General features: G+C 42.9%; 1 protein-coding gene across 2 annotated transcripts; it reads left to right on the top strand.

The window, feature by feature from the left end:
• The first annotated feature begins 792 nt into the window (after positions 1-792).
• Positions 793-27135, top strand: LOC140076626 (class I histocompatibility antigen, F10 alpha chain-like). 2 transcript variants are annotated; one of them, XM_072123231.1, is made up of 8 exons: positions 793-952; positions 10591-10851; positions 20980-21258; positions 22999-23274; positions 25112-25210; positions 25698-25727; positions 26257-26305; positions 26389-27135. In XM_072123231.1, the coding sequence occupies exons 1-7, from the start codon at positions 895-897 to the stop codon at positions 26301-26303; spliced, it is 1050 nt and encodes a 349-aa protein (XP_071979332.1). In that variant the 5' UTR covers positions 793-894; the 3' UTR covers positions 26304-26305; positions 26389-27135. The 2 variants fall into 2 exon arrangements, with proteins under 2 accessions (XP_071979332.1, XP_071979333.1); XM_072123232.1 differs by lacking the exon at positions 26389-27135 and having other exon boundaries at positions 26257-26306.

The raw sequence follows: 27135 nt of genomic DNA, 5'->3' as shown, positions 1-27135 counted from the left end.
AGGGTTGTTAATTGTTAGTAAAGTTTAAGGATTTACTTAACAGGGAGCGGGGGGGGGGGGGCAGCATTTTAATATTCGCCTCAGGCAGCAAATATACTAGAATCGGCCCTGCCTCCATCCATCTCTATAGTACAGCGTCCATATATATCCAGTGCACAGATCATATAATTGGATATTTGGGAACATAGACCTCATATACTTCTCCATTACTCCTGAGGCGAAGTAACAAGAATTCAGGGAGAACACAGATTTCTGCCGTCTAACCCCTCAGATGCTGCTGTTATTGCTGTCAGGGGAATCAGAGATGTTCTATGTAGGAGGAGTCTCCTCCGGGTTGTCTCTTAGCACTAGAATTACCACTTCTGCGACTTAAAAATACAGTCCCCAATGCCAATGTGTCTTATGGCTTCATCCGCTCACTATGTGACTGCGTCTTATCCCTCCTGAGCTCTGAGGGCGCGTTCACACTTTCAGTTTTTCAGATGCAGTTTCTGATGTCCAAACCAGGAGTGGAGTGAGAATAGAGGAGGAGGAGCAGCGCTCAGTGATATGTTCTCACCCATTATCATCAACACCCGCTTTTGGCTCTGAAAACTGCATCTGCCAAACTGAAGGTGTGAATACTCCCCGACAAGTTTCCCATAAATCTTCAGCATTTCTCGAAAATCTCCAGTTTTACTTTCACTTTCTCCAGAGTGTAACCTCTCCAGCCTCACTCTGCCCGGTAACTGCTGAGCAGCGGGAAAGTCTCTCTCCTATTGGAGGAAAGTGTAAGTAGCGTCCAATCAGAGCTGAGCTTCGCCTCCAGTCACTGTGATACAGAGTTACAGCTGCGTTTGTATCTGGAGACACTTGTGTTCTGTGACTCGGGGTCCCCCCAAATATCCCTCCAGGATGAGGAAGATGTACCCCCTCATTGTGCTGCTCCTGCACCTGTCTGCCTCGTATTGTGGTGAGTTATTATACCTCATATCACAGGATTATTATCTCTTATGTATCTAGTATGTTGTGTATTGTGGTGAGTTATTATACCTCATATCACAGGATTATTATCTCTTATGTATCTAGTATGTTGTGTATTGTGGTGAGTTATTATACCTTATATTACACGATTATTATCTCCTATGTATCTAGTATGTTGTGTATTGTGGTGAGTTATTATACCTTATATCACACGATTATTATCTCCTATGTATCTAGTATGTTGTGTATTGTGGTGAGTTATTATACCTTATATCACACGATTATTATCTCCTATGTATCTAGTATGGAGGAAATTTGCTTATCGAAATTTCCATTTCTTTTAGTCCGTTCGGCAGCACACATATGGGGATTTATCCCCTAGGTACAACTCAGAAGAGAACAGGTTAACAAGCAGTAGTAGACAATTAAACAATTAGTGTCTTGGCTGCCTCCCCCTATATAAGGCCGGAGCACACACACAACCCTTGTATGGTACATAGCAATAACGTTTCATCATTTAAGGGCGGGAAAGCTGTGCTGCCTCACGGACTAAAAGAAATGGAAATTTCGGTAAGCAAATTTCCTCCTTCTTTTTCGTCCGTTCACACCTATGGGACTTAGCAAGCAGTACTTATGGGGAGGGATCTTAGTCGAGTGCTGAAGCACCGCCTTGTGTAAGGCTGAAGCCTTAGGAGGCAGAGAAGTCCATCCTGCAGAGATTTATAGACGAGGATGGAGAGGACCACGTGGCTGCTCTGTAGAACTGATAGACGTGACAGAGCTCAGCTACAGAAGCTGATGTAGAGTCGGCTCTCAGCTGGTCTGGAGCTTCATGACCAGAGAACATCTCATGGAGTCAATGATCCATGTGGACAATTTGCCCCCTTATAAAAATTATTTGAAAATGTATTGTTTAAAAGAATTGTTCTGAAGACTGTAGAAATGGTTGGATGAAGGCTGAGCAGGAAAGTAACATGATGCTTTCTGGTAGGAATCCTTGAAGGACATTGCTTGGAGTCCTGCAGTCCTCCTGGACGATGTCGTGGCAATCAAGCATGAACATGATCGTCGGCTTTTGAGGATTCTTCTGGCCTTAGGCTTTTAGTGCAGCCAGAAGATACATCCTTTGTGAGTAGGCGCCCTGGACCTCCACTCAGCGCTGGCCGGGATGTGTCATGTGACGTCACATGTCTTCATGCAGGAAGAAGATAGGACGGCCGCTGCCTGGACACACAGGTGGAGCCAGGTGCGGCAGGCTTAGGGACGGGCAGCCCTCTCAGCATTGCGGCTGCAGCAGCTTTGGTCAATAGGGCCAGGCCCTCCTAGGTGCACGACATGCATAATTTATGATTCGGTCGTGTGTCCTGGGCTGGCCATTAGCATCACTGCTATGGTTGGTACGGCGATAGTAATGCCACTGATAGCGAGTATTCTGGATATCAGAAATATGACTAAGGACATCAAGTGTCAACAGCTGAAGATTCGCCTCTGCTTAGCGCAGGGTTTTGCATTCTCTTGTAAGTTGGAGACTTCAGGAACTTTTTTTATAGTAAATGACTTCTGTAGGCAGCAGCAGGCTCAGACTGGCCTGCAGGGATACCAGTCAAAACCCTTGGGCCCTTATCATAAGTCACCATCTCCTGCCTGTGTCTGTGCAGGCACATTCAGCTGAGGCTGGAGGAGGAGGGCAGCAGGGGGGACTATGACGTCCTGCAGGAGGGGGAGACAGGTTCCCTGATCTTCTCACAGCAGCGCTGGGGCAGTGAGGAAGACATTTCCTCCTCCCTGCACTGAGCACCTCAGCCCCTGAGTCACTGCAGGAGAACATGGCCCCTGATTCACTGGAGGAGCAGACAGTGAGCTGTCACTAATTACAGACTAGAGGACGTGGGCCCCCTAGTTGTCACAGTGGGCCCCCTTCCTCCTGGTCTTGACAGGCATCAGGGGCCACCAATCAGCTAGCAGCTACTGCTGAGTGTCCTCCCCCTGGCACAGCACAGGCTGCACTCACATGTGCAGGAGCTCAGGATGGATGAGGAGCTGCTGCTGGAGCGTCCTCCCCCTGGCACAGCACAGGCTGCACTCATGTGCAGGAGCTCAGGATGGATGAGGAGCTGCTGATGGCTTCCAGCACAAGAAAAAGGTACAAAATAAAAGTGCATCACATTGACATTCACACAGTGCCCCTCACTACATCCCTGCAATGTGTACATACATATAGAATAACAGTGGGCTCAACAACTACAACTCCCAGCAGTTGAATGAGATGCTGAAAGTTGTAGTACTTTGATTGACTGTGTTAAGTATTGATGTAGAATAAGGATTGATGTCACATGTAACGCACTGACTCTGTTTACAAATGGAATCAAAGCGCACGGTGGGGTGGGATGGGCTTCTATGCAGACGCATGCGATCAGTAACTCGCACCCGGTGTCTTGTATTGTCCAAATGCAAGGGCTGAAGGAATCAATCCCTTGCGTGTGACCGCAGCCTCAGTATTACCAGCATACCCCACGTAACATGTGACCACAGCCTCAGTATTACCAGCATACCCCACGTAATATGTGACCACAGCCTCAGTATTACCAGCATACCCTGCGTTACATGTGACCGCAGCCTCAGTATTACCAGCATACCCTGCGTTACATGTGACCGCAGCCTCAGTATTACCAGCATACCCCGCGTTACGTGTGACCACAGCCTCAGTATTACCAGCATACCCCACTTAACATGTGACCACAGCCTCAGTATTACCAGCATACCCTGCGTTACATGTGACCACAGCCTCAGTATTACCAGCATACCCCGCGTTATGTGTGACCGCAGCCTCAGTATTACCAGTATACCCCGCGTTACGTGTGACCGCAGCCTCAGTATTACCAGCATACCCCACGTAACATGTGACCACAGCCTCAGTATTACCAGCATACCCTGCGTTACATGTGACCACAGCCTCAGTATTACCAGCATACCCCACGTAACATGTGACCACAGCCTCAGTATTACCAGAATACCCTGCGTTACATGTGACCACAGCCTCAGTATTACCAGCATACCCCGCGTTACGTGTGACCGCAGCCTCAGTCACATGTAACGCAATGACTCTGTTTACAAATAGAATCAAAGCGCACAGGGGCAGGATGGGCTTCTATGCAGACGCATGCGATCAGTAACTCGCACCCGGTGTCTTGTATTGTCCAAATGCAAGGGCTGAAGGAATCAATCCGTTGCGTGTGACCGCAGCCTCAGTATTACCAGCATACCCCACGTAACATGTGACCACAGCCTCAGTATTACCAGCATACCCCACGTAATATGTGACCACAGCCTCAGTATTACCAGCATACCCTGCGTTACATGTGACCGCAGCCTCAGTATTACCAGCATACCCTGCGTTACATGTGACCGTAGCCTCAGTATTACCAGCATACGCCGCGTTACATGTGACCCCAGCCTCAGTATTACCAGCATACCCTGCGTTATGTGTGACCGCAGCCTCAGTATTACCAGCATACCCCGCGTTACGTGTGACCACAGCCTCAGTATTACCAGCATACCCCACGTAACATGTGACCACAGCCTCAGTATTACCAGCATACCCTGCGTTACATGTGACCATAGCCTCAGTATTACCAGCATACCCCGCGTTACGTGTGACCGCAGCCTCAGTATTACCAGTATACCCCGCGTTACGTGTGACCACAGCCTCAGTATTACCAGCATACCCCACGTAACATGTGACCACAGCCTCAGTATTACCAGCATACCCTGCGTTACATGTGACCACAGCCTCAGTATTACCAGCATACCCCGCGATACATGTGACCCCAGCCTCGGTATTACCAGTATACCCCGCGTTACGTGTGACCGCAGCCTCAGTTTTACCAACAACCCCCCACCCGTCATGATGTCCATATTGCAGATTCATCACCATTTCAATGCACAAACGTTTGAATAAAAAGTGATGAAAAGCTTATTCACTTCACATATCACTGAAAACGTCAGCTTCTCCAGCTCCATACATCAAAGTTTAAAAAAAGTAAGAGGTGTGTGAAACCGAGCCTGTAATAAAAATAATGCAACTTTTTTTTTTGTCATTTATACCACATTTGGAAGTTTTCTCCAGCTTCCTAGTACACTGCACGGAATATTAACCCTTAAAGGGTTAAAGGCCAGACCATTTTCGTCTCTGATTTTCCATTTTTACTTCTGTGTCTTTAAAAATCCATAACTGTGTTATTTCTATGTACAGAGCTGTATATAACAAATTGTACTTCCTAGTGATGGTATTTAATATTCTATGCCGTGTATTGGAAAGCGGGAAAAAATCCCAATGGGGTAAAATTGCCAAAAAAAACATACTTATGACATTTTTTTGTGGGCTACGTATGTATAGCTTTCACTGTATGTTCCAAGTCATACCTCCCCTTAATTCCTTGGGTAAGTGTGATCACAAGGACACCAAATTCAGAAAGCTTTTATTCAGTTTTTATATAAAAAAAAATGAACCTTTGGTACAAAGGTGTGTATGAAGAGGACCTAGCCTGTGAACCTTCTTCATATACAGGCAGTCCCTGGGTTATTTACCAGATAGGTTCCTTAGGTTTGTACTTAAGTTGACTTTGTATGTAAGTAGGAATTGTATATTTTATAATTGTAGACCCAGACAAAAAATTTTTTTGTCCCAGTGACAATTAGATTTTCTAAATTTTTTGCTGTAATGAAACCGAAAATTACCAATAAAGCTTCATTACAAACACCTTACAGATGATCATTACATTCTGGCACTAAAGTAACATCCAGAGACTTCACCAGAGGTAACAGTGGGCAGAGGGGTATGTCTGTAACTAGGGGTTGTCTGTAAGTCGGGTGTCCTTTAGTAGGGGACCACCTGTACCTGAAACCTGTTAAGGACATACATGTACCATGTGCACTCCTTAAAGGACATCTATCACCAGGATGAAGGATTGTAAACCAAGCACACTTACATGCTGGTGTGCGCCGCCTCTGGCAAGATCTGCTGGTTTACAATCCTTCATCCTGGTGATAAATGTTAATTACTGATTCCAGTAAGTTAAACAGTCCGGCAGATAACAAGCCTCAGGCCCCATTCACACGTTGCAGTTCTTGATCTGTTTTATTTCCATTTAAAAACGCAACTGGGAGGGGCTCATTCCAGAACAAAAGTGTTTCAGTATAAACTCATATGTGTTCTGACAAGGCCCCTGCCTATTGTGGTTTCCAATGCAGTTAAAACTCATCAAAAAACAAAGTGTGCATGGGGCCTGAGGCCTGTTTTCTGCAGGATTGTTGTACACGTCCTCATTCACTTCTATGGGCTCCTGCACATGGCTGTGAATATCACAGCTGTGTATGAGCCAACTGCCTGAGCTGCAATAGACAGAGCAGGTCCTAACCATGTTTGCGGTTCAGGCTATTATTATGTACTTGCATCCTGATAACAAGCAACCCTCAAACAGTGTTCCATGGGACCATGGAAGCCTGCAGGAAGCCTGAGGCTGCGTTCACACATTGGGGGTCATTTACTAAGGACCCGATTTGCGTTTTCCTGACGTGTTACCCAAATATTTCCGATTTGCGCCGATTTTCCCTGTATTTGGCGCACGCGATCGGATTGTGGCGCATCGGCGCTGGCATGCCGATTTAAAACAATAAAAGTGTCGCTTGGGACGCGCTTACCTTCACTTGGTCCGGCTCGGTGAAGTTGAGTGCATTCAGATGCTTTTCAGTGCAGCAGCGCCACCTGGTGAACGGCGGAGGAACTACCTTGATGAATCCCAGCCGGACCCGAATCCAGCGCAGAGAACGCGCTGCTGGATCGCGAACGGACCGGGTAAGTAAATCTGCCCCATTATGTTTTTTTTGTTGGACACATTAGAATGAGGTAAAGATGTGTACAGACAAGCCATATGCAGCCAACATCACTGTATGAGGAGTTCTGCTGCCGGGATATGAGAGGATCACTCTCCAATGCCATTCATGTAGAGCAGACTATGGAGAACATACATAGAAGCAGAACTTAGAGATTCTGGTATCAGTCTGCTCTGTATCATTATTACAGTATGTCACTATGTATACAGATCATAGATACCTGCACATCTCACCAGACAGAGGATGTGGGTACAGTGTATAACACACAGGCCATGCTCATCACCTACCGGAGGCCGAGTGCGTGCTCATCACCTACCGGAGGCTGAGTGCGTGCTCATCACCTACCGGAGGCTGAGTGCGTGCTCATCACCTACCGGAGGCTGAGTGCGTGCTCATCACCTACCGGAGGCTGAGTGCGTGCTCATCACCTACCGGAGGCTGAGTGCGTGCTCATCACCTACCGGAGGCTGAGTGCGTGCTCATCACCTACCGGAGGCTGAGTGCGTGCTCATCACCTACCGGAGGCTGAGTGCGTGCTCATCACCTACCGGGGGCTGAGTGCGTGCTCATCACCTACCGGGGGCTGAGTGCGTGCTCATCACCTACCGGGGGCTGAGTGCGTGCTCATCACCTACCGGGGGCTGAGTGCGTGCTCATCACCTACCGGAGGCTGAGTGCGTGCTCATCACCTACCGGAGGCTGAGTGCGTGCTCATCACCTACCGGAGGCTGAGTGCGTGCTCATCACCTACCGGGGGCTGAGTGCGTGCTCATCACCTACCGGGGGCTGAGTGCGTGCTCATCACCTACCGGGGGCTGAGTGCGTGCTCATCACCTACCGGGGGCTGAGTGCGTGCTCATCACCTACCGGGGGCTGAGTGCGTGCTCATCACCTACCGGGGGCTGAGTGCATGCTCCTCACCTACCGGGGGCAGAGTGCATGCTCCTCACCTACCGGGGGCTGAGTGCGTGCTCATCACCTACCGGAGGCTGAGTCCAGAGAAAATGGTTAGTAAATCCAGTGTAAAGATCACAGATTATACACATGAAATACCGGTAAGATTAGTCAAGCAGAGCTCACAGACTCTGCATATAAACCCTGGAGTCAGGGCGCAGGAGTGGCTAGAAATGCAATAAAGTTCTATGCATTTAGCAAGGTAGCATAGGAGACATTAGACCTGAGCATTGAGCAGGTAGATATTATACCAATGCATTTAGCAGGGATACATAGGAGACCTGAGCTTTCCTCTTACCTTGTCTTGCAGAGGGCAGAGGTTATCTGGCAGCTGAGACCTGCTGTGAGGTTGCATGATATGACTGCAACAGGTGAATGCAAATTGAAAATGCACCAATACATAGCAATGGCCGACACATGTGCACAAGAAACACCAGAATGTCCAGGACAGGACAATCTATATCGCAGGAACTCACAATCTATATCCCAGGAACTCACAATCTATATCCCAGGAACTCACAATCTATATCCCAGGAGCTGACGGTCTATATCCCAGGAACTCACAATCTATATCCCAGGAACTCACAATCTATATCCCAGGAGCTGACGGTCTATATCCCAGGAACTCACAATCTATATCCCAGGAACTCACGGTCTATATCCCAGGAGCTGACAGTCTATATCCCAGGAGCTGACAGTTTATATCCCAGGAGCTGACAGTCTATACCCCAGGAGCTGACAGTCTATATCCCAGGAGCTGACATGTAATGCTCCCTGTACTACAAGTGATAGCAGGACATGCAGAAATCTCTGTACAACATGTGGTAACCGTGTAAATACTGTACAATATACAGACATCTCCAGCAGGAGAAAACAGGTTAAAAAACCGTATAACATATCACAGGAGGATGAGAGACCAGCGGCCGGTATACAGCCTGGATATACTCACTGATACAATGTGCTGCCTCCATCCAGGGGAACAAATGGTTAATACCAGGAGCAGCGCTGGGCTGCGGCCTATGCAGGAGCCATGGTGAGGCATACAGGGTGATGAACCACAAGGCCCAGCAGGGAGGAGATACTAGCAGTGATCTCATGTGTCAGTGATGTGTGGTAGATACTCAACACAGTCTGTATTATTACCCCTGTAAGGACAGGATAGCTGTACAGGTTCCTCCAGGCCAGAGACCAGCAGTGCTATGGTATACAGCCTGAGCTGCGGCCTATGCAGGAGGGGATCCAGGCATCTGCTGGTGAGGCACGCAGGGTGATGAACCACAAGGCCCAGCAGGTAGGAGATGCAGGAGCGATCTCATGTGCCGGGTACATGGTGGTAGATACACACCACAGCCTCAGCTATTGCCCCTGTAAAGACAGGATAGCTGTACAGGCTCCTCCGGGACGAGGGACCGCATGCAGCGTATACAGCCCGGGCCGCTCCATCCAAGTGTTCTGTGTAAAGACACAGCGGACCTAGAAAACTTATTATCTGGATAGTTTTTTTTTTTTTTCTTTCTGTGTAGACACACAGGACCTGAACTCTTCTGTCATACCTAAGAGAAAAAGAAATACAAGGGTTGTGTGTGCGCTCCGGCCTTATATAGGGGGAGGCAGCCAAGCTAATTGTTTAATTGTCTACTACTGCTTGTTATCTGTTCTCTTCTGAGTTGTACCTAGGGCAGTGATGGCTAACCTATGACACACGTAGGCATTTTCACTGACACGCGGCTGCCTGAGAGTTAAGTTTCATCCTACATGACCAGGTGCAGTAGCCGGGAGGCTGAGAGATTGCACTGAGCTTCCAGCACTCCCCCCTCTTCCTCCGCCCCATAACCGATCTCTCCCCATGTGTGAGCTGTGCCTAGTGTTTCCAGTCAGCACAGGTATCAGCATGGGGCACAGCAGGAGAGGTGACCCGGCCTTACACCCAGGAGGCTCCTCTGCAGCTCCTGATAGTTGTGGTGGGGGGAGGATGGCAGCACAGTCAGAGGTCACATTGTTGCTGCCTTGTGTGATGACCCAGCAGCTGCCACCTCTACACTGACCATCTCCACAGCAGGGGCAAGGGAGGACAACCACTCTCATCATATAGTAAGTAAGGTCAGTGTACTGTATGATAGAAGACAGTCATCAGGGCTTGTGTGTCAGTTTTGTGACGTACAAGCCCTGAAATAATAGCAACGCCTTGCAAATCGCCAGACATTGCGATTATTTTGCTCCTCACACCTTCTCCATGCCAAGAGGGCATGAAGGAAATGCGGAAAGCGGCGCCTGCGCCCTCGCTATAACCTGTGAACTTTCATGACTGAAAGTTCACAGGTTACTAAGCATTTCCACACCTGTCTGACTGTAACCGATCTATTACAATGTGCGATTTGCACATAGTAATAGATGATGTGGAAAATCCCCATATACTGCCAGACTGTAGAATGGCAGTACATGGTAGGATCAATCAGACAACCTACGGTTAAAGTACCCTAGAAGTTAAATAGTATACAGATTTGTTATTTAAACTATAAATATCACAAAATTATGTTTTTTTGTCAAGGTGACACACCACCTGAGTTATGCTCGGTTTTTTGGCGAATTTTGACACGCCAAGCTCAAAAGGTTGCCCATCACTGACCTAGGGGATAAATCCCATATGTGTGCTGCCGAACGGACGAAAAAGAAAGGGACAATTCTGTAATGAAATTATTATAATGCGGAAACATCAGATTTCTTTCAGTCTCAGAAATCCCATTATATTCCCCGGTGACCTGTGACCTCTGTGTCTCTCAGACAGTCACTCTATGCGGTATTATATGACGGTGGTCTCAGCTCCAGGGTCCGGGCTGTCGGAGTTCTCTACAGTCGGATATGTGGATGATCGGGAGATTGTGAATTATAACTCGGACAGTCGCATCCTACAACCCAAGGTCCAGTGGATGGAGAAGGTAGAAGCGGAATACTGGGAGAGAAACACACAGAGAGAAAGAGGGAATGAGGCCGTATTCAGGAATAATGTGAAGATAGCGATGGCCCGATTCAACCAGACCGGAGGTGAGAGACACATATACACACATATATACATACCACACTGTATACACCCTAAAATAGATACACTACACTGTATACACACTACACTGTATACACACTTATATATACACACTAATATATACACACTACCCTGTATACACACTAATGTATATACACACTACACTGTATACACACTAATATATATACACACTACACTGTATACACACTAATATATATACACACTACACTGTATACACACTAATATATATACATACCACACTGTATACACGCTAATATATATACACACTACACTGTATACACGCTAATATATATACACACTACACTGTATACACACTAATATATACACACTACCCTGTATACACACTGATATATACACACTACCCTGTATACACACTAATATATACACACTACACTGTATACACACTAATATATATACACACTACACTGTATACACACTGATATATACACACTACACTGTATACACACTGATATATATGCACACTACACTGTATACACACTAATATATATATACACACTACACGGTATACACACTAATATATATACACACTACACTGTATACACGCTAATATATACACACTACACTGTATACACACTAATATATATATACACACTACACTGTATACACACTAATATATATACACACTACACTGTATACACACTAATATATATATACACTACCCTGTATACACACTAATATATACACTCTACCCTGTATACACACATATATACACACTACACTGTATACACCCTAATATATACACACTACCCTGTATACACACTGATATATACACACTATACACACTAATATATATACACACTACACCGTATACACACTACACTGTATACACACTAATATGTATACACACTACACTGTATACACACTACACTGTATACACACTAATATGTATACACACTACACTGTATACACACTAATATATATACACACTACACTGTATACACACTAATATATATATACACACTACACTGTATACACACTAATATATATACACACTACACTGTATACACACTAATATATATACACACTACACTGTATACACACTAATATATATACACACTACACTGTATACACACTACACTGTATACACACTGATATATACACACTACACTGTATACACACTAATATATATACACACTACACTGTATACACACTAATATATATACACACTACACTGTATACACACTAATATATATACACACTACACTGTATACACACTAATATATATACACACTACACTGTATACACACTAATATATATACACACTACACTGTATACACACTAATATATATACACACTACACTGTATACACACTGATATATATATATACACACTACACTGTATACACACTGATATATATACACACTACACTGTATACACACTGATATATATATATATACACTCACCGGCCACTTTATTAGGTACACCATCGTTCATTACTGATTAGTGTGGTGCAGGGAGTCAGAGGCCGAGCATCCAATATTGATGAACTATTCATTGCAATTTCACTCAAATAAGTTCCACTTTATATGCTTTAAACCAGGCGGTAGGAGGGAGCGGATCAGGTGGGGCGTGTACTTGTGGTTGTGATGAATTTCAGGGGAAATTAACAAGCCAATTTCCCTTTATTAGGGTATTTAAATACATCATATTATTACATGTGCAGTATATACACAACATATATACACTCACCGGCCACTTTATTAGGTACACCATGCTAGTAACGGGTTGGACCCCATTTTGCCTTCAGAACTGCCTCAATTCTTCGTGGCATAGATTCAACAAGGTGCTGGAAGCTCCTCAGAGATTTTGGTCCATATTGACATGATGGCATCACACAGTTGCCGCAGATTTGTCGGCTGCACATCCATGATACGAATCTCCCGTTCCACCACATCCCAAAGATGCTCTATTGGATTGAGATCTGGTGACTGTGGAGGCCATTTGAGTCCAGTGACCTCATTGTCATGTTCAAGAAACCAGTCTGAGATGATTCCAGCTTTATGACATGGCGTATTATCCTGCTGAAAGTAGCCATCAGATGTTACAGGGTACATTGTGGTCATAAAGGGATGGACATGGTCAGCAACAATACTCAGGTAGGCTGTGGCGTTGTACCAAGGGGCCCAAAGAGTGCCAAGAAAATATTCCCCACACCATGACACCACCACCACCAGCCTGAACCATTGATACAAGGCAGGATGGATCCATGCTTTCATGTTGTTTGACGCCAAATTCTGACCCTACCACCCGAATGTCGCAGCAGAAATCGAGACTCATCAGACCAGGCAACGTTTTTCCAATCTTCTACTGTCCAATTTCGATGAGCTTGTGCAAATTGTAGCCTCAGTTTCCTGTTCTTAGCTGAAAGGAGTGGCACCCGGTGTGGTCTTCTGCTGCTGTAGCCCATCTGCCTCAAAGTTCAACTGTGCGTTCAGAGATGCTCTTCTGCCTACCTTGGTTGTAACGGGTGGCGATTTGAGTCACTGTTGCCTTTCTATCAGCTCGAACCAGTCTGCCCATTCTCCTCTGACCTCTGGCATCAACAAGGCATTTCCGCCCACAGAACTGCCGCTCACTGGATGTTTTTTCTTTTTGGGACCATTCTCTGTAAACCCTAGAGATGGTTGTGCGTGAAAATCCCAGTAGATCAGCAGTTTCTGAAATACTCAGACCAGCCCTTCTGGCACCAACAACCATGCCACGTTCAAAGGCATCAAATCACCTTTCTTCCCCATACTGATGCTCAGTTTGAACTGCAGGAGATTGTCTTGACCATGTCTACATGCCTAAATGCACTGAGTTGCCGCCATGTGATTGGCTGATTAGAAATTAAGTGTTAATGAGCAGTTGGACAGGTGTACCTAATAAAGTGGCCGGTGAGTGTATATACACACTACACTGTATACACACTGATATATACACACACTACACTGTATACACACTATATATACACACTACACTGTATACACACTAATATATATATATACACACTACACTGTATACACACTGTATACACACTAATATATATACACACTACACTCTATACACACTCATATATATATACACACTACACTGTATACACACTCATATATATACACACTAATATATATACTACACTGTATACACACTAATATATATACACACTACACTGTATACACACACTACACTGTATACACACTGATATATACACACTAATATATATATATATATACACACTACACTGTATACACACTAATATATATACAAACTACACTGTATACACACTAATATATACATAAACTACACTGTATTCACACTGATATATACACACACTGCACTGTATACACACTATACACTCATCGGCCACTTTATTAGGTACACCTGTCCAACTGCTCGTTAACACTTAGTTTCTAATCAGCCAATCACATGGCGGCAACTCAGTGCATTTAGGCATGTAGACATGGTCAAGACAATCTCCTGCAGTTCTCCCGAGCATCAGTATGGGGAAGAAAGATGATTTGATGCCTTTGAACGTGGCATGGTTGTTGGTGCCAGAAGGGCTGGTCTGAGTATTTCAGAAACTGCTGATCTACTGGGATTTTCACGCACAACCATCTCTAGGGTTTACAGAGAATGGTCCGAAAAAGAAAAAACATCCAGTGAGCGGCAGTTCTGTGGGCGGAAATGCCTTGTTGATGCCAGAGGTCAGAGGAGAATGGGCAGACTGGTTCGAGCTGATAGAAAGGCAACAGTGACTCAAATCGCCACCCGTTACAACCAAGGTAGGCAGAAGAGCATCTCTGAACGCACAGTACGTCCAACTTTGAGGCAGATGGGCTACAGCAGCAGAAGACCACACCGGGTGCCACTCCTTTCAGCTAAGAACAGGAAACTGAAGCTACAATTTGCACAAGCTCATCGAAATTGGACAGTAGAAGATTGGAAAAACGTTGCCTGGTCTGATGAGTCTCGATTTCTGCTGCGACATTCGGATGGTAGGGTCAGAATTTGGCGTCAACAACATGAAAGCATGGATCCTTCCTGCCTTGTATCAACGGTTCAGGCTGGTGGTGGTGGTGTCATGGTGTGGGGAATATTTTCTTGGCACTCTTTGGGCCCCTTGGTACCAATTGAGCATCGTTGCAACGCCACAGCCTACCTGAGTATTGTTGCTGACCATGTCCATCCCTTTATGAGCACAATGTACCCTGTAACATCTGATGGCTACTTTCAGCAGGATAATGCGCCATGTCATAAAGCTGGAATCATCTCAGACTGGTTTCTTGAACATGACAATGAGGTCACTGGACTCAAATGGCCTCCACAGTCACCAGATCTCAATCCAATAGAGCATCTTTGGGATGTGGTGGAACGGGAGATTCGCATCATGGATGTGCAGCCGACAAATCTGCGGCAACTGTGTGATGCCATCATGTCAATATGGACCAAAATCTCTGAGGAGCTTCCAGCACCTTGTTGAATCTATGCCACGAAGAATTGAGGCAGTTCTGAAGGCAAAAGGGGGTCCAACCCGTTACTAGCATGGTGTACCTAATAAAGTGGCCGGTGAGTGTATGTACACACTACACTGTATACACATTAATATATATACACACTACACTGTATACACATTAATATATATACACACTACACTGTATACACATTAATATATATACACACTACACTGTATACACACTGATATATATATACACACTACACTGTATACACACTCATATATATACACACTACACTGTATACACATTAATATATATACACACTACACTGTATACACACTGATATATATATACACACTACACTGTATACACACTGATATATATATATACACACTACCCTGTATACACACTGATATATACGCACTACACTGTATACACACTAATATATATACACACTAATATATATACACACTACACTGTATACACACTAATATATATACACTACACTGTATACACACTAATATATATACACACTACACTGTATACACACTAATATATATACACACTACACTGTATACACACTAATATATATACACACTACACTGTATACACACTAATATATACACACTACACTGTATACACACTAATATATATATACACACTACACTGTATACACACTAATATATACACACTACACTGTATACACACTAATATATATATACACACTACACTGTATACACACTAATATATATATACACACTACACTGTATACACACTAATATATATACACACTACACTGTATACACACTAATATATATACACACTACACTGTATACACACTAATATATATACACACTACACTGTATACACACTAATATATGAACACACTACACTGTATACACACTAATATATATACACACTACACTGTATACACACTAATATATATATACACTACACTGTATACACACTAATATATATACACACTACACTGTATACACACTAATATATATATACACACTACACTGTATACACACTAATATATATACACACTACACTGTATACACACTAATATATATATACACTACACTGTATACACACTGATATATATACACACTACACTGTATACACACTAATATATACACACTACACTGTATACACACTAATATATATACACACTACCCTGTATACACACTGATATATATATACACACTACACTGTATACACACTGATATATATATACACACTACACTGTATACACACTGATATATATATATACACACTACACTGTATACACACTAATATATATATATACACACTACACTGTATACACACTGATATATATATATATATACACACTACACTGTATACACACTGATATATATATATACACTACACTGTATACACACTAATATATACACACTACACTGTATACACACTAATATATACACACTACACTGTATACACACTGATATATATACACACTACACTGTATACACACTGATATATATACACTACACTGTATACACTAATATATATACACTACACTGTATACACACTAATATATACACACTACACTGTATACACACTAATATATATACACACTACACTGTATACACACTAATATATATACACTACACTGTGTACACACTAATATATATACACTACACTGTATACACACTACACTGTTTACACACTGATATATATACACACTACACTGTATACACACTAATATATATACACACTACACTGTATACACACTAATATATATACACTACCCTGTATACACACTGATATATACACACCACACTGTATACACACTAATATATATACACACCACACTGTATACACACTAATATATATACACACTACACTGTATACACACTAATATATATACACACTACACTGTATACACACTAATATATATACACTACCCTGTATACACACTGATATATACACACTACACTGTATACACACTAATATATATACACACCACACTGTATACACACTAATATATATACACACTACACTGTATACACACTAATATATATACACACTACACTGTATACACACTAATATATATACACACCACACTGTATACACACTAATATATATACACACTACACTGTATACACACTAATATATATACACACTACACTGTATACACACTAATATATATACACTACCCTGTATACACACTGATATATATACACACTACACTGTATACACACTAATATATATACACACTACACTGTATACACACTAATATATATACACACTACACTGTATACACACTAATATATATACACACTACACTGTATACACACTAATATATACACACTACACTGTATACACACTGATATATATACACACTACACTGTATACACACTACACCGTATACACACTACACTGTATACACTACACTGTATACACACTAATATATATACACACTACACTGTATACACACTAATATATATACACTACACTGTGTACACACTAATATATATACACTACACTGTATACACACTAATATATACACACTGCACTGTATACACACTAATATATATACACTACACTGTATACACACTAATATATACACACTACACTGTATACACACTAATATATACACACTACACTGTATACACACTAATATATATACACTACACTGTATACACACTAATATATACACACTACACTGTATACACACTAATATATATACACACTACACTGTATACACACTAATATATATACACACTACACTGTATACACACTAATATATATACACACTACACTGTATACACACTAATATATATACACACACTACACTGTATACACACTAATATATATACACACTACACTGTATACACACTAATATATATACACACTACACTGTATACACACTAATATATATACACACTACACTGTATACACACTAATATATATACACACTACACTGTATACACACTAATATATATACACACTACACTGTATACACACTAATATATATACACACTACACTGTATACACACTAATATATATACACACACTACACTGTATACACACTAATATATATACACACACTACACTGTATACACACTAATATATATACACACTACACTGTATACACACTAATATATATACACACTACACTGTATACACACTGATATATGTATATATATATATACACACTACACTGTATACACACTAATATATACACACTACACTATATACACACTGATATATACACACTACACTGTATACACACTACACTGTATACACACTAATATATATATATACACACTACACTGCATACACACTGATATATACACACTAAACTGTATACACACTAATATATATACACACTACACTGTATACACACTAATATATATATACACACTACACTGTATACACACTAATATATACACACTACACTGTATACACACTAATATATATACACACTACACTGTATACACACTAATATATATACACACTACACTGTATACACACTAATATATACACACTACACTGTATACACACTAATATATATACACACTACACTGTATACACACTAATATATATACACACTACACTGTATACACACTAATATATATACACACTACACTGTATACACACTAATATATATACACACACTACACTGTATACACACTAATATATACACACTACACTGTATACACACTGATATATATACACACTACACTGTATACACACTGATATATATACACTACACTGTATACACTAATATATATACACTACACTGTATACACACTAATATATACACACTACACTGTATACACACTAATATATATACACACTACACTGTATACACACTAATATATATACACTACACTGTGTACACACTAATATATATACACTACACTGTATACACACTACACTGTTTACACACTGATATATATACACACTACACTGTATACACACTAATATATATACACACTACACTGTATACACACTAATATATATACACTACCCTGTATACACACTGATATATACACACTACACTGTATACACACTAATATATATACACACCACACTGTATACACACTAATATATATACACACTACACTGTATACACACTAATATATATACACACTACACTGTATACACACTAATATATATACACTACCCTGTATACACACTGATATATACACACTACACTATATACACACTAATATATATACACACCACACTGTATACACACTAATATATATACACACTACACTGTATACACACTAATATATATACACACTACACTGTATACACACTAATATATATACACTACCCTGTATACACACTGATATATATACACACTACACTGTATACACACTAATATATATACACACACTACACTGTATACACACTAATATATATACACACACTACACTGTATACACACTAATATATATATACACTACACTGTATACACACTAATATATATACACACTACACTGTATACACACTAATATATATACACACACTACACTGTATACACACTAATATATATACACACTACACTGTATACACACTAATATATATACACACTACACTGTATACACACTAATATATATACACACTACACTGTATACACACTAATATATATACACACTACACTGTATACACACTGATATATATATATATATATATATACACACTACACTGTATACACACTAATATATACACACTACACTATATACACACTACACTGTATACACACTAATATATATATATACACACTACACTGCATACACACTGATATATACACACTACACCGTATACACACTACACTGTATACACACTGGGGGGACATTAATCATAGAGGGTCTCAGGTTTCGCCTATTTTTGCGCCTGGTTTGTACGTTTTTTTTGGCTTGTGATTTGTGATGGATCTAGTTCTGCCTTAGTAAATGTTTGATTTGTCGCATGTCCGATTATTTAGCGCCTAAATTTGTCCCTCATTTTTACCCTACAAAGTAAATCTCATTTGTGACTAATAATGGAACGAGATTGAAAAAATGTGACAGAACGTTCAGGGCTTCATCTCTGCACATAAAGTCTCCGCTTGTACAAGGTCCGGAGCACATTGTGATGTAACTGCAGGGACTGAAAGTTACAGAGATGGAAAAAAATAAAAAAAATTCTTGCTCAAAAGAGTCTTTGCCTTTTTTAATATAATGTACAGGAAATGGAGACTGATAATATTACGGAGAAATGTTACACTTTAAAACTGCGCTGAAGGATTTTCCATGTTGTTTGCTTTCAGTAATGAAAAGTGACGTTTTTTTCAAGTGCAGTCGCTCAGAGTAGATGCATTTTTGCGACTTTTTAGGCGCAAATTAGGGATAGATGTCGTGCAAACATCTGTATAACAGCCGCTCACTATGTCCGATAAGGTGCAGGGACTCAGAACCACTAAGTGCCGGACTTTTGCTTGCACCCAAAAAAAGTCGCAAATTAGAGACGAATTTACAAACTGTGCCAAAAAATTGTGCAAAGAAACGGAGCTATAGGTGATATATATGTCAGTGTCCTACACCTGCAGCACACACTGTGTATATGACACGTGTCACACATGACCTGTACATACATGATGTATGTGCTGCCTGTAACATGTTCTGTGCTCCTGCAGGTTTCCATATCCTCCAGTTGATGCACGGCTGTGAGCTGGGAGATGACGGGAGCGTCACCGGATACGATCAGTATGGATATGATGGGGGAGAGTTCATATCCCTGGACACTAAGACCTGGACGTATATCCCCACCATGTCCCAGGCCCAGATCACCGCACAGAGATGGAACAGCCCAGAGCTACAGGCGGGGGAGAGAGAGAAGATTTATATGGAGAATGAATGTATAGACTGGCTGAGGGAACATGTGGAGAACGGGAGAGAAGATCTGGAGAGGAGAGGTGAGAGGTCACTGCCCACACCCTGCTAATGTATATATGTATATATATAGGGGTCTCCCAAATGTTATACACAGTACAGGGGGTCTCCCGAGGGTTATACACAGTACAGGGGGGTCTCCCAAATGTTATACACAGTACAGGAGGGGTCTCCTGAGTGTTATACACAGTACAGGGGGGGCTCCTGAGTGTTATACACAGTACAGGGGGGGCTCCTGAGTGTTATACACAGTACAGGGGGGGGCTCCTAAGTGTTATACACAGTACAGGGGGGGTCTCCCGAGTGTTATACACAGTACAGGGGGGTCTCCCGAGTGTTATACACAGTACAGGGGGATCTCCTTAGTGTTATACACAGTACAGGGGGGGTCTCCAGAGTGTTATACACAGTACAGGGGGTCTCCTTAGTGTTATACACAGTACAGGGGGGTCTCCTGAGTGTTATACACAGTACAGGGGGGTCTCCCAAATGTTATACACAGTACAGGGGGGGTCTCCTGAGTGTTATACACAGTACAGGGGGGTCTCCCGAGTGTTATACACAGTACAGGGGGGTCTCCCGAGTGTTATACACAGTACAGGGGGGTCTCCCGAGTGTTATACACAGTACAGGGGGGTCTCCCGAGTGTTATACACAGTACAGGGGGGTCTCCCGAGTGTTATACACAGTACAGGGGGGTCTCCCGAGTGTTATACACAGTACAGGGGGATCTCCCGAGTGTTATACACAGTACAGGGGGATCTCCTTAGTGTTATACACAGTACAGGGGGGGTCTCCTGAGTGTTATACACAGTACAGGGGGGGCTCCTGAGTGTTATACACAGTACAGGGGGGGCTCCTGAGTGTTATACACAGTACAGGGGGGGCTCCTGAGTGTTATACACAGTACAGGGGGGGCTCCTGAGTGTTATACACAGTACAGGGGGGTCTCCCGAGTGTTATACACAGTACAGGGGGATCTCCTTAGTGTTATACACAGTACAGGGGGGTCTCCCGAGTGTTATACACAGTACAGGGGGGGGGGTCTCCTGAGTGTTATCCACAGTACAGGGGAGTCTCCCGAGTGTTATACACAGTACAGGGGAGTCTCCCGAGTGTTATACACAGTACAGGGGAGTCTCCCGAGTGTTATACACAGTACAGGGGGGTCTCCCGAGTGTTAAACACAGTACAGGGGGGTCTCCCAAATGTTATACACAGTACAGGGGGGGTCTCCTGAGTGTTATACACAGTACAGGGGGGTCTCCTGAGTGTTATACACAGTACAGGGGGGTCTCCCGAGTGTTATACACAGTACAGGGGGGTCTCCCGAGTGTTATACACAGTACAGGGGGATCTCCTTAGTGTTATACACAGTACAGGGGGGTCTCCCGAGTGTTATACACAGTACAGGGGGGGGGGGGTCTCCTGAGTGTTATCCACAGTACAGGGGAGTCTCCCGAGTGTTATCCACAGTACAGGGGGGTCTCCCGAGTGTTATACACAGTACAGGGGAGTCTCCCGAGTGTTATACACAGTACAGGGGAGTCTCCCGAGTGTTATACACAGTACAGGGGGGTCTCCCGAGTGTTAAACACAGTACAGGGGGGTCTCCTGAGTGTCATACACAGTACAGGGGGGTCTCCTGAGTGTCATACACAGTACAGGGGGGTCTCCTGAGTGTTATACACAGTACAGGGGGGTCTCCTGAGTGTTATACACAGTACAGGGGTAAATCATATTTCCTCTTTTTTCCCTCTCAGTTCAGCCAAAGGTGAAGGTATCCGGTCAGGAGAGCGATGATGGGATCCTGACGCTTCACTGTCTGGCGCACGGATTTCACCCCCGCGCTGTGGATGTGAAGTGGATGAAGAACATGGTGGACGACATTCCCACATATGAGACCACACACGTCCTCCCCAATCCTGACGGCACCTATCAGATCAGGGTCAGCGTGGACGTCCGCCCCAAAGAGGGCGACACTTACTCCTGTTATGTAGATCACAGCAGCCTGACAGAACCGCTGCACATTGTGTGGGGTGAGTTGTATCCGCACTGCAGGGATGACAGGAGGAAGACTATGGAGGAGGTCAGGACTGGGGTCAGTAATGTGATGGTCTATGGACTCCTCTCCTGCAGCTGTAAATCTTATCCTGACAGCAGCATAAGGACCTCATCATAAGGTCCAGGAGATGAGCCCCGGGTTGTATCAGGATCAGCAGCTGTAATACAGGCACCGGATATAAGAGATCATTCACAAGATGCAGATTCATTATAGATTTTATCTGTTACAAGACATAGAGGACAATCCACTGTCCTGACATCTGCAGCCGGAGAATCCATTGTGTATGAATGAGGTTTGTTCCAGGATTTGATGCAGAATCAGCAAGAAAAATCTGCAACATGTGAACAGATTCTAAAGGGAGAATGAAAACCTCTATCCTGCACACATATGTGATAGTATCGCACTATACATACGAGGGCGGTTCTATAAGTAACCGTGTTAGACATGAAGACACCATAGTCCCCTTTTAGAAAGATAAACACTCGAACTCTCCAAAATACTCCTCTGTCTCGGCGATGACTTCCTCGTTTGAGCTAAATTTTTTTTCCTGGGAGCCATTTCATCATGTTAGGGAACAAGAAAAAATTGCAGGGAGGCAGATCGGGTGAATACAGGGGGGGGGGCGGGGTCAGTAATTCATAACGCAATTCATGCAGTTTGGCGGCGACAACTCCGGATGAATGTGCTGGTGCGTTATCCTGGTGAAACAGCACCTTCTTTTTCACCACATGCGGCCGGGTCTCCTTCAATTTTTTGTGGAAGTGGTCCAATACCTCCCTGTAGTATTGTCCAGTGGTCGTTCTTCCTATTTCTAAACAATCCATGAGGATGACGCCGTTCACATCCCAAAAAATCGTCGCCATGACCTTTCCGGATGATGGAACCGTCTTCGCTTTCTTTGGAGCAGATTCATCGGGAGAAATCCATTGTTTTGATTGTTGCTTAGTTTCTGGGGTGTAATGATGAATCCAGGTTTCATCAACGGTGACAACTCGACGCAAAAACTCCTTCAGATCTCGCTTAAATTGCTCCAAACACTGCTTCAAAGTTATCAACCGCATCCGCTTGTTGTCCACCGTGAGCAATCGCGGCACCCATCAGGCCTACAATTTTTTCATCGCCAACTTATCATGAAAAATATTAATTGCTGTTCCAGTCGACAACCCTACGGCCTCTGCTACTTCGTGCACATTCATTCGTCGAATCATGTCATGGACTTTTTGAATGATTTCCTCGTTAACCACGTCCTGGTCGCTCCTCATCAAAAATGGATGTTCGCCCATGTTTAAATTTGTTGAGCCAATATCTAACTGTGATCATAGATGACGAAGTGTCCCTATAAACAGCATCCAACTTTGCTTTTATCTCATCACATTTTTTCCCATCCAAAAACAAAAAGCGAATTACCGAACAATACTGCTCTTTTTCCATCTTACCGAAAATCACGAAACACGTCTTACTCAAATGGCTGCCAAATCCAAACTAACCAATCAATCAGTTTGCCATTTGTTTTGCCGTCGTTTAATAGATGGCAGCACACGATGATAACACCAACTTCCCTCAGGACGCCCTCTATCGTCAAACACGGGTACTTATTGAACTGCTCTCGTATGTCATCAGCACAGCTGAGGTAGAATATAATGTGATTCCTGATACGTGAAGTGCAGTCTATACCATGAGTAAGGCCTTGTGATCGTCTTACAATAGAGGAAGGTTTTATCTTCCACCTCCGGGATGTGCTGATACCTTCCTATAGGAATCTCTCCGTATAATCTGCAGCTCATATTCACCTTTATCTTCTCTTCTTACAGAACCGAACAAGCCGAGAGTCTGGGTCCTCCCTCTGGCCATCGCTGTGGTGGTCGCTCTCCTTGGTGCTGGAGCCGTTGCTGGATTTCTCTGGTGTAGAAGTAAGTGTCATTGATGTCGCTTCTTCTCTTACAAACTCGGACAAGTCTCCAAAATTGTGTGTCCTGATCATCAGTGACTAATACTGATGACCGCTATAGGGGCAGACATGACACCACCAGGACAGACCAGGACAGAGTTTGTCAATTTTAATATATATTTTTTTTTCTGTGCAAAAAATTGTGATCTTTTCCCCAAAATAACAACAAGTTTTCTGGACATTTCCATGAAAAGCCATAAAAATCAGTTACTTTCTATAGGAGAAGGAGGATCGGCCTCTACCACATACATATATCCCTGACCATTGTGATGTCATCAGTCCAGTGATATCCCCTGTCCCCAGGTTCCACCGAAATCCCCGGGATGTGTCAGCATTTATCTCATGTGTGTGACCTATCATGATACAGATGTTTATCAGGTCTATTGGACAGTGTGACATTTGTAGGATGTGATTGTTCTTCCTAATTCCATCTCTTCTTCTTATTTCAGAGAAAAAAGACGGCTACAAGGCGACCGGCAGTGAGTATTCAGTACATGAGGCTCATTCATGCTTCTACATGTTGCACTATTCTTGGTATCATCTCTTTTCTCCAGTTGCTTTACTTCTCTTGTGCTGTTTCTTACCTACATAATGGGGGCACATTTGTTATACGCTGGCAGTAATTGAAACGAGTGTTTGATGTTGCACCCCACCCCCTGTTGGTAGAAGCGCTGCGCCAGAGGGGTAGTTCTACACCAGGTCCAGCTGATCCGGTGATGGCTATGGGTAGGGCACAGGAATGCCCTTGCTACCACCAACCGTGCCCCTCTTCTCACCCCTCCTTTACCCATGCCCCATGAATTGCACCTATTTCAGGGCTTATACAGGATATTTCAGACGCACAAGCCCTGATAAATGTCACCCCATGTGTTATCGGTGGTACAGGATGAAATATAAATTGAGAACCGAGAGCTGGAAAAAATCAAGAAAATCAGAAAAAGCATAGAATCTACTTTATATTAACATTTCACTGTGATATTTGTGGAAAATAATCTCCTACTTTCACAGATTCGGAGCCAACACCGGACTTGTCCAATAATCTGGCCCGAGCCTGATGGTGAGTGGTGAAGTGTGTAATGGGATCTCCAGGGGGGAGATAGAAGAGGATAAAGCTGTGATTTTATTTATTTTATATTATAGGAAACAAAAATATAAAGAAACAAAAAAAAATCTGCTTTGTGTTTCTGGATATTGGATCCATCCCCCAAAATGTTTCTTTACCTAAGAAGTCGTATCCTCTGTGTATAATCACTGGGTCTTGATGAAGGCTGAAGATCCCTGGACTGTTCCTTGCATTACTTCTTGGAGAACTGAACTTATTATAAGTTATTCTCTGATCAGATCCGCGTCATGTTATGCCACATATGTTAATACTTTCCCTTCTCTGAGATGCGGTTGTGCTCCTTCATCCCTCTCCTGCTTCATTCCCCTCTGATCTCTTACTGAGGGATTCACTCACAATCTAGCAATGGACTTCTCCAGTTTTTATTACTTATTAAAGGGATAAATCCATATAGAGATGATTTCATACCACGGATGGGCTGCGGAGAATATTCTGAGCGCAGGGGGTGTGTCCTGTGAGCCGTATCGGCTGTGACCGTCTATGGAGCGCAGGATGAAAATGATTCCTGTGCTGCATTGACTTCTATGGGATTTCCGGTTATGACTCGGAGGACGGACCAAGGCCAGAAGTCAGAATAACAGGGCAGATTAGGGGGGATTTGTGGTCCCCTGTTCTGCCACAAGTGTGGGGGTCCTGTGGATAGAAGATCAATGTTATTTAAGGGAAAACCCTTTTTATATGGAGATCTCCCAGTCTGTGGTTTGGGCTGTTTTCAATTGTTATCTTTACCCTTTGTGTCGATAACTGCACTTAGGATTTTTTTC

The sequence above is a fragment of the Engystomops pustulosus genome, chromosome 9 (assembly GCF_040894005.1).
Source record: "Engystomops pustulosus chromosome 9, aEngPut4.maternal, whole genome shotgun sequence".
Classification (NCBI taxonomy): Eukaryota; Metazoa; Chordata; class Amphibia; order Anura; family Leptodactylidae; genus Engystomops; species Engystomops pustulosus.
The sequence above is the reverse complement of the archived record's forward strand: the minus strand, read 5'-3'. Positions and strand labels throughout refer to the sequence as shown.